General features: G+C 38.2%; 1 protein-coding gene across 2 annotated transcripts in view; it reads right to left on the bottom strand.

Annotated features, from left to right (window-relative positions):
- LOC125034629 (inositol polyphosphate 5-phosphatase OCRL-like) overlaps positions 1 to 10,000 on the bottom strand; it is a 61,155-nt gene that overhangs the window by 30,575 nt on the left and 20,580 nt on the right. Inside the window, exon 4 of one of the 2 annotated variants that reach the window (XM_047626532.1) lies at positions 6,476 to 6,711. In XM_047626532.1, coding sequence (XP_047482488.1) covers positions 6,476 to 6,711 — 236 coding nt within the window. The remainder of the gene's footprint in view (positions 1 to 6,475; positions 6,712 to 10,000) is intronic. The other variant, XM_047626539.1, reaches the window with a different exon arrangement.

The following is a 10,000-nucleotide window of genomic DNA, read 5'->3' as shown; positions in this document are numbered from 1 at the left end:
AAAGTGTATTAGTATCTATTTTTTGAAACTATGTAAGCCATTTCATTTTTTGTTTTCTTCAAACAACTGATCATATAACTACATATTAGCTATCATTGGCTTTGTTGTGGAATATTTCTTAAAATGTGATTTCCTGGAATTGTTTGTTTATTGACATGGTAACACCTATGGAGGTGAGGCAGCATTTCCCCCCTCTTTCAACACAGTAATTTTCAATCACAGCTGCATATTTCTTGAAACTTGAAAATGCCTCATGCTTCAAAAATCTATGTATGGCAGCTGTATCAAATAAAATTCTTTAAATTCACTTATACCTCTCTAAATCCAAACACTAAAATACTGATTTAATAAACAAAAGTATGCTGCATTATATTTTCATTATAGAACATCAGCTATTTGCTTGTTTCAACTCGAGCAACCACTAGCTAAGTGGTTCCAAGGAGGGTGAAAAACAAATCTAAAAACTTACTCAATACATGTGCTGTATTATATCTGATATCTGATAAAATAGAAATTTAATCTTGCTCTCTACTTTTATCTAACACTTGTGCAATTTATCATCATCATTTTGGAGCTAACGCCGGCAGGGGCTCATAGCCGCATCCACCCTTCGCCTCCACCTACGAGGATCGCTCATGGTGAGCCACCAGGCAGGGGCCCTGCCCATCTCTAGTTCCTCCCGACAGGTTTGATCGATCTGCCCAAGCCACGACCTTCTCGGTCGTCCCACAGGCCTCCTCCCCCCCAGGGTTGTCTCGGACAGAGACAACCTGATGGGCAGGATCATCCTGTGGGAGTCGAGCCAAGTGGCCATATAGCCTGAGTTGGCGATCACGGATTGTGCAAGTAACAGGTCCTGTACCGGTCTCACGGGGCAGCCGTTGGTTGGACACATGGTCCCGCCAACTGTACCCCATGATCCGGCGCAAGGATCTGTTACAAAAGGCATCAAGACAAGATTCCAGAGCACAAGATAGTGTCCAAGTTTCACTACCATAGAGTAAAACTGGCAGTATCAGGACCTTGAAAACACGTAACTTGGTCCTTGTGCAATTTATATTAGCCACGTATTTGTCAGTGAATGTCAAAACTTTGATGTGTGAAAGCCATCTAAACACTTTTTGTTCAGCAAAACTTGAGTAGTTTAAAGAAAGAGTAACCATCTAGAAAATAAAAAAAACGAAATCGTATATTTGATACTCTTTATAATACTGAATTTCTGAATATTCTCCTAATATGTGCTAAACAAGAAAGGAAATATGTCCGATGGTATATGATGTCATAATGACACCTTGGAAATCTGAGGCTGCCAAGCTGACACTTTTTTTCAAGATGGACGCAAGGTAATCTGAAATTGCAAATTGAGACCACATCACTGGGATGAGCGAAACTAATTTCTCCCCAATGAAATAACCAGAGAGTCGGATATCTCCTGCTCGAAGGCATACAGGTGAATAAAGTGGGAGGAGGAGGGCACCCTGAATGACTGCCCCTGTTCTGGATGCCCCTTCACCAATGCAACTAAAATTCATATAGGGACATACAGCTCTGGCTAACAAGCCGCACGGTGAAGAAAACAACTATGGGATGGGATTCAACACAACATTGCCAACATTGACTCCAGTTCCATTGCTGGTTGAGAAATAATTGGTGTAAATATCATTATCCTTTTTTAATTTGTTCATAGACTTAGTTCAAATTTTATAGGGGAGATTCGGTTTAAATAGATATTTTGAAATTGTTAAAAGAAATAGCCCTCCCATCAGCACATTGCTATCCTTTGGCCCTTCCCAGAAACAACAATATTTGTGCAAGATAATTGCCCAGTACACACGTCAAAGGCAGTTAAGAAGTGGTTTGATAACCAAAACCACATGGAAATCCTTCCAACACCAAGCAAGGCAAGTAACTCAAATCTGATGAAAAATGTTTGGGCGAATATTGTCAGTGTTTGGGAAACGGCTAATGAAAGAATCTCCCAATAACTAAAAGATTATGCTAAAAAGGAATGGAAAGTGTTACGGAGGAAACCAGAACCTCACATAATTACGTCATTTCTGTCCCAGGGATTAGACAAGGTTTTGAATAATGATAGATTGTTCTTATTTTAAGAATGACTGCCCCCAGTACTGGTCTTTCTTTTCTACAATTATTACCCTTTTTCTTTAACCCATTGGTGACGGGTGTAGTAAACTAAAAAAAAACTCTACACTCTGGCGAACTTTGAGTGCGTGAGTTCGGTACATCAAGCCGAATCACTGCCTCGGAGCGTTTTGGCGCGCCGCCGCGGCGGACAGCCGCATGCCACTTTTCGAGGGTATTGTTATGACGCCTATAGGTGTGACCCGGGAAGGGGTTAAACAATTAATCCGATTGTAAAAATATCTTCAAAATGAATAAGCCTCCTACCAATTATACTATTTACTGAATCACCTGGCAAAGAAAAAAAAATATATATATACTTATTAGGTATATAACTATTTATATATATATATATTTTTTTTTTTCTGTTATGGAATTTTGCATGAGAAGGAGTTCAACATGTGTAATAACTATAAAACCAATGATTCTAAATAAAATTCAGTTGTTCTAAAATTATAATATAGCATATTTTCTGCTTATTGAATCTAGTGTTTGGATCTGACGAAAAGAAAACAAGTAATTTTATCAATTCAAACACATATGAGGATAATACATGAAAACTTTGATTTTGAGACAAAACACAAGTATGCCATTTTTATCTACACCTATATACATACTGTAAATGGATTGAATTGACAAACAAAAGGAAATAAAGACTGAATTAATAATAAATAAAAGTATAAAGAACAAGATTATTTTTTGAGATACTAGATATCGTACAGCACATGCATTGGGAGTAAGTTCTTAGACTTTTGATATTCACCCTCTTTGGAACCATATTCACCCTCTTTGCTAGTTACAACATGACAAAGTTGTAAAACGAAACTTTGAAGCTTTTTTTCTGCAATGATAAATTTGACATAAAAATCATATCCCTTCAATATCATTTAAACCATAGACAGTGATTCACAACATTCAATCTGGCAACAAACTAAAGATACATCCTGTTCAAGCTACTGTAAATTTCTCTAATATAAAACTTACTCAGTACTACACCGTGGTAAACTTTAGATTAGGTTTACTTGTCTGACAAAATATATTTTCCTAGTGCACTTCACAGAAAAAAATTCTGTAAAAATTAAGATATCCTAATTAGGGTCTGAAACATTAAACTTACAAAGTAAATTTAATTCCTCTTCTTTGATATAAATATGAATGGCATACCTCATGACGTTATGATGTCATAGTTATCAGTATTTTAAGACATGTAGCTGCTGAATCATTTGCTTGAGTCTTTTGATATTTTAGCTGTGAATAATTCAAAGTTGTGTAAATTGACGATCAGACTCAGTTTTTATAAATTGTCTACACATCAAGTACTCTCACTATGTCATTTTGATGATGTAATCATGCATCATCTTGTCAGGGATACTCCCTTTTACCGTGCTTATGGCTCTCTCGCATTTTATTTCCTAACACTTCTTCTTGTAAGACGCTCTCAGCTTACATAAGAATTCCCTAAATTCCCTTAATTCAATGACTATGGGTTTTTGTATTGACCACTGTAGCTTCAACTGATTTCCTATTCCATGAATTATCAGGAAAAAGTTTTTTTTCTAATGCTTTTAATATCAATACTGACATAATCATAACTGACATTATGATTAGCATAATATTATCAAAATACTACAGTTAATAAAAACATAAAATGGAAAACTAAAAAATCTCCAAAAATCAAGGAAAAGGGTACACTGGGGAGATTTGTATAACTAATAATTGACTGCTTGGTGACTAGGCACATTTCTTGAGTCATCTCTGTGTAAACTCAATTAATTAACTAAAATCTCAGTGGACATGGCACATATTTTCCAATCCACAGTCACTGGTTAGGAACACCAAATCCTCCAACTTGTGTGTCCACATAGGAATAAAATTTAAAAGACAAAGAAGCAGCCTAATTTTTCAAGCTTCACAGTACATTTTTTTGTTTACTGTCATTTCAAGAATTTAACTCTAGGAATCCAGGTAAAGTGACTATCATGTCATAGAATAATTTGGCTGAGGACCGGACGACAGTATATGCCATTATGAAAAATATAGCTTAACGCTGGGATGACGGGAATGACTCACTGCAGGTGGACAAAGTTTTTGGAGGGTGATTACATGACGTTGATTATGAAGATTTTTAAAAAAACCAAGAAAGAAATGTTAATTGTCAATGCACAGACCTAGTGAGATGATATGGAATCTGTGCAAGGAAAACAGTCTATTACCATCTTGAAAAAGCATATCAACTGACGAATATAGTTCTTAGGAAATGGGAATAAAAAAAAACCCTAAAAGGTACTGATATAGAAAGAAATAATAATATTGCAAAGGGGAGGCAAGGTGCCTTGACACTGTAACAAATGTTTGTGTGGGCCAGGCCTACAAGCAACACACCAGGGAAAGTTGCCACTCAAGGAAGCCTAATGCTTGTACTGTGGACCACGCATGAGCAATATTTTCAAATATTGAACACGTTGTATGATCATTAAAATCAGTAAAACCTTATCATACAAAGCATAAATATATGCATTCAGTTTTATTTGTAGGAATAAAAAGTAAAGGGTAATAATATATCCAGTGGATTGTAGGTAATTGGAGAAGAAATAGAAAAGGAGGAATGAACAGGGGTTTGGCAGGATGAAGTATACCTTACAGTACCAGAATTGCTAATTCATACCCATTACCATCCATTTCCAAGAAAATGAAGGCAGGAGAACTCAATTGTGTGATTAGCTCAAGAAGATATGGCTTAAAATGGGAGTGGGTGTGTGAAGGTGATCTCAATATAAGGTGTCTAGATAAATTTCCTTAAAATAGTCTCAAAGTCTTTATGAACTAAACATTTTCTTTTTTTTGTTTAAATTCTTATAACATTTCACCAAAGTGTCACATTAACAATGCATGAAATGAAAAATATCTTTTCATATCTGACAATATTAAAATCCACCAGTTCCCCTTCCATTAAACTACTTGTCTATAAACAATCAACTACAGCATGTTTACTAAAGATTTTTGCTCACTAGCAAAGAGCTTTTTAAAATTTGCTACTTCAGTCTAATAATAAGATGAATTGAGTAAATAAGCTTTCTTCTTCTACTTCATTTTAATGACACCAGTACTATAAATATGCACACACTGTCCACATTTACTGTACACTGTTGTTTTGTTTTACCAATTTTTTTTACACAGTTGAGTTTCAGATATGCCCAGTCACCAAGGAGTTAATTACAAGAACTACCTGACCTCACCTACTTTGCCCATTCCTTGAATTTTTTTAAAAATTTCTAAACAAAAAGGGGCTTCCTTCCACATGCCAAAATATATAGTATACCTATATGGTTCTATGAAGTACCATTCCAACATATCTTGATATATGGCTCCATAAATCAATAAGTGTGAAGCTAATAGAAAAAGTTCATTTTTCTCAATATTTTTTTCATGCTGATTGCCTTAATTCTCTAATTCTATTATTCTATTATTATTATTTTTAACAAGCACATTATGAGTCATATACTTTTTACCAATGCCAACTCTATCAGCCAATGTATAGCTTCCTCCAGTTCCAACTTTTCTACTTAGGACTGTCAATGCGTGAACTGGCAAATGTGACCCTTGCATCTGAGGCACATACTCCCTACTCATAATGGCAAGTGCTCTGGATAGAAGGGCATACCAGATGATACAAGGTGAACTTGAAAGTGGAGGGGCCTTTTCATACTTCACCAAAACTCTCCTATTTCCTATTTGTTTGATTCTATTGATATATCAAGGACAGGTAAACTCTGGCTTGACCCCCTGCTCAGCGTTCACAGTGCAATCCTGCCAGTAAAACCCGGTCACATATTTTGCTGGATCTATTGTAGTTTATTAATCTACTTCATCATTAAATGTCCAGTCTACATTATTATTTTATTATTTTTCTACCAGCTTAGAATATTAAATTCCTAAATCTGTTTTGTGGTGTTCACAGCATATAATTAATATATGCTGGATTCTCAGTTAGACCTACACAAGCTACATATTTTAATTTGTGCAGGACAGTAACTCTGACAAAGTAAATGTCACTCCTGTATACATTTCTCTGCTATTACCCAATTCAGGAGTTACTTTTTTCCCTTCTATTTACTACTTTACTTACTTTCATTATAAAAAGACCAATATGTGCTAATTATTAACTGTTGTATATAGTTCTCCAATTCATACTTTGCTCCTGAAAGTCTCATCTGGCCTGCTTTCTGAAAAGTTTGCCCACCCTTGTGCTATATCTTACAGGTATATAATGCCAGTTATTTTTAATACACAAAATAGCCAATTAATCAAATTTAACCATGCACAAACAACGTACATGCACACTACTGTTGTCAGTAATACTGATAGCAGGGTCAAGGGAGGGTGCAGGTGGGGTCTGCATTACGTCCACACTAACATCACCCAAGCTGACAGCATCCAAGTTGTCTGGACCACTGGCAGGATTGTTCTGGCCCAAGGTTGCCAGTTCTCCCTCATTGGAACTGCTTGCAGAGTTTTGGTAAGGAAGAAGCCATGAAAACTCTGGTGGAGGTCCTCTTCGTTTCCCAAGCACTGAAATAAAACAACTATGTAATCAAATTGTGTTTTAAAAAAAGTTGAAGGGATGTACTCTTTACATACAAATTTAATATTGGAGGAAAATGGCTTTAAAGTTTGATGTCTTTCCCACTCATCTCAATGAGACATTAACCCACTGCCACCAGATGATGTGGGGCCCACATCATGGCTGACTTGATCATGCCTCCAGATGACATGATATTCTTGTCATGGCTGCCTTGGCTGTGGCTCTGGGTGATGGGTCATTCACATCATGTTGCTATGATACATGCAATTACATTTTATGTAGTTCTGGTCCGAGACCTGAATGAGGGCTCCTCTCCCGCTGAGGTGTTTCCCCGATTCACAAACCAATGAACTTTAGGAAGTACTTGTCCAGAATTACTGATAACTATTTACATATATTTTATCTTTTCCCTACATGGTGTTGGCATATTTGTCAATTTGTTGCCCTCTGTAATACAAAGTGAATGTTTTTCATGATCTTTTTTTCTATTTTCAGATACAACAAGAGACTAGTAGGTTAAAGTGTTAATCTCCAAGCTGAAGGCCTACCTTGGCCTGCGCTAGTTGAAGGACATTCAAGATAAAGCCAGAAATTAAACACTACTGGTTGAAGGACCTCAAGTGCTTCCAGCTTGTGTTCTCCCTTACCATAGCTAGGGACAGGTTTGAATCTATCATATAGTATTTGCATGCAGCAGATAATGAGGCTCATTGTCAGCTGGGTGAATGGCTTTGGAAGCTTCAGCTGTTGATAGTTGACTTCCTTTGCCAGTTATTGTCAGTCTATATCTTTGCCAGTTCTTGTCAGTGGTTATCCTCTTGGATAACCACTGACAAAACTGTGAGGAGATTCAAGGGATGCTTTGCTGCCATCCAGTACAATTGTGCCAAATGACAGCCCTACCATGAGATATGTCAGCACCTTCCAGATTTACAGAACTAGGGCAAATTATCCACTTCAATGAAGGCTGTCATCCCCAACCTTTTCCCCTTACCTGCAGAATAGTACATGTGCACAGAAAGCATATGCCAACAGACCTGCAGGTAAAGGTTTGTGGAGGTGTGGATGCCAGGAACTCTTCAGTGGGCATGTTTTGCCTGCAACAGCCCAACATGAAATTCATCACAGTGCTGTCCACTATCCACACCAGTGAGATGGTCTCATTTACAAGTCAGAATAGAGTCCTTTGGCAGAAGCTGAAGGTAGTCCATGACTACAACTCTGGCAGGAAGAGGAGCGATGTGAGTGACCAGTTGGCTCATTCCTAACTGACCACTCACATGTGCATCAGGTAGTGCAAGATTTTATTCTATCTTCAAGACATGGTGGTCATCATCCCTTTCCTCACACTGAAGAAAGAAAGAAAGAAAGAAAGAAAGAGAGAGAGAGAGAGTGAGTGAGTGAGTGAGTGAGTGAGTGAGTGAGTGAGAGAGAGAGAGAGAGAGAGAGAGAAAGAGAGAGAGAGAGAGTGAGTGAGTGAGTGAGTGAGTGAGTGAGTGAGTGAGTGAGAGTGAGAGTGAGAGTGAGAGTGAGAGTGAGAGTGAGAGTGAGAGTGAGAGTGAGTGAGTGTGAGTGTGAGTGTGAGTGAAAGTGAGAGTGAGAGTGAGAGTGAGAGTGAGAGAGAGAAAAAGAGAAAGAGAGAAAGAGAGAGAGAGAGAGAGAGAGAGAGAGAGAGAGAGAGAGAGAGAGAGAGAGAGAGAGAGAGAGAGATAGAGAAGTGAAAGAGAGAAAAAAACTAGAGAGTGAGAGAGAGAGAGAGAGAGAGAGAGAGAGAGAGAGGAGAGAGAGAGAGAGAGAGAGAGAAAGAGAGAGGAAAAGAGAGAAGATTGGAGAAGAAGGAGAAGAAAAGAAAGAGAGAGAGGAGAGACAAGAGGCAGAGAGACAGCGAGATGAGAGGAGGAGAGAGAGACAGGGCAAGAGAGAGAAGAGAAAAAAGAAAGAGAGAGAGAGAGATGAGTGAGTGAGTGAGGAGTGAGTGATGTGAGTGAGTGAGAGAGAGAGAGAGAAGAGAGAGAGAGAAAGAGAGGAGAGAGAGGAGTGAGTGAGTGAGAGTGAGGTGAGTGAGTGAGTGAGTGAGAGTGAGAGTGAGGAGAGAGTGAGAGTGAGAAGTGAGAGTGAGAGGAGAGTGAGAGAGTGAGTGGAGTGAGTGAGTGTGAGTAGGAGTGAAAGTGAGAGTGGAGATGAAGAAGTGAGAGTGAGAGAGAGAAAGAAGAGAAAAGAGAGAAAGTGAGAGAGAGAGAGAGAGAGAGAGAGAGAGAGAGAGAGAGAGAGAGGAGAGAGAGAGAGAGAGAGAGAGAGATAGAGAAGTGAAAGAGAAAAAAAATAGAGAGTGAGAGAGAGAGAGAGAGAGAGAGAGAGAGAGAGAGAGAGAGAGAGAGAGAGAGAGAGAGAGAGAGAGAGAAAGAGAGAGAGAGAGAAAAGAGAGAGAGAGAGAAAAGAGAGAGAGAGAGAGAGAGAGAGAGAGAGAGAGAGAGAGAGAGAGAGAGAGAGAGAGAGAGAGAGAGAGAGAGAGAGAGAGAGAGAGAGAGCGAGAGCGAGAGAGAGAGAACCATTCCCATAGCGCTGAAAGCCAATTCCAGGGAGGCAGAAACCATCACCACTGACGAATCTCAGGTAACCATTAAAGGCCTTGCAAGGTCTACAGAAATTAAAAAGAAACAGAGTGGTATACTGTGACTGTGATGTGGCACTCTGCCAATTTGAGTGCTTCTAGGGTTACCACACACAGGAGAAGAACTGATAAGCTGTGGGAGTAGCAGCTCTGTGTATACTAGTAAACCTTTTTTCATATAAATGATAATTATGAATATGAAAGAAAATTATATTTCTCTTCCCCAATTACACTTCATTCAATTCTTTAACACATAGATAATCATCTGGTTTACTGAAATGGACTCTAGTTTACAAGATCAGTCTCCTCATGTCAACTATTCAGACTGTCATATGGTGCTCTGTCAGCATTGATGGTATTGAAAAGTGAAGTATTGAAGCCATGAGAGTAGCTGCCTTGTATATAGTCTTTTTCTATCCCTCAATAAAACCACATTCCATCTTTTATTTAGAGTGTCATACACCTAGTTTATTGAAATGGACTCTAATTCACATAACCAGGTTAATGCAGGTTCAATCTAGCAACTAAAATAAACATCGTGCATCTCTGAATATCCAAAAACATAATCAGGTTTTGGATACAAGTGATAAAAAAAAAAAGAATAATAGCAAGGGAAAAGCATGAACTGCGCCCAAAAAAAGCCCTGGAGGAAAGTTCAGTCGAGT

The sequence above is a fragment of the Penaeus chinensis genome, chromosome 2, assembly GCF_019202785.1.
Source record: "Penaeus chinensis breed Huanghai No. 1 chromosome 2, ASM1920278v2, whole genome shotgun sequence".
Taxonomy (NCBI): domain Eukaryota; kingdom Metazoa; phylum Arthropoda; class Malacostraca; order Decapoda; family Penaeidae; genus Penaeus; species Penaeus chinensis.
Note: the sequence above shows the minus strand (reverse complement) of the source record. Positions and strands in the feature narration are given on the sequence as shown.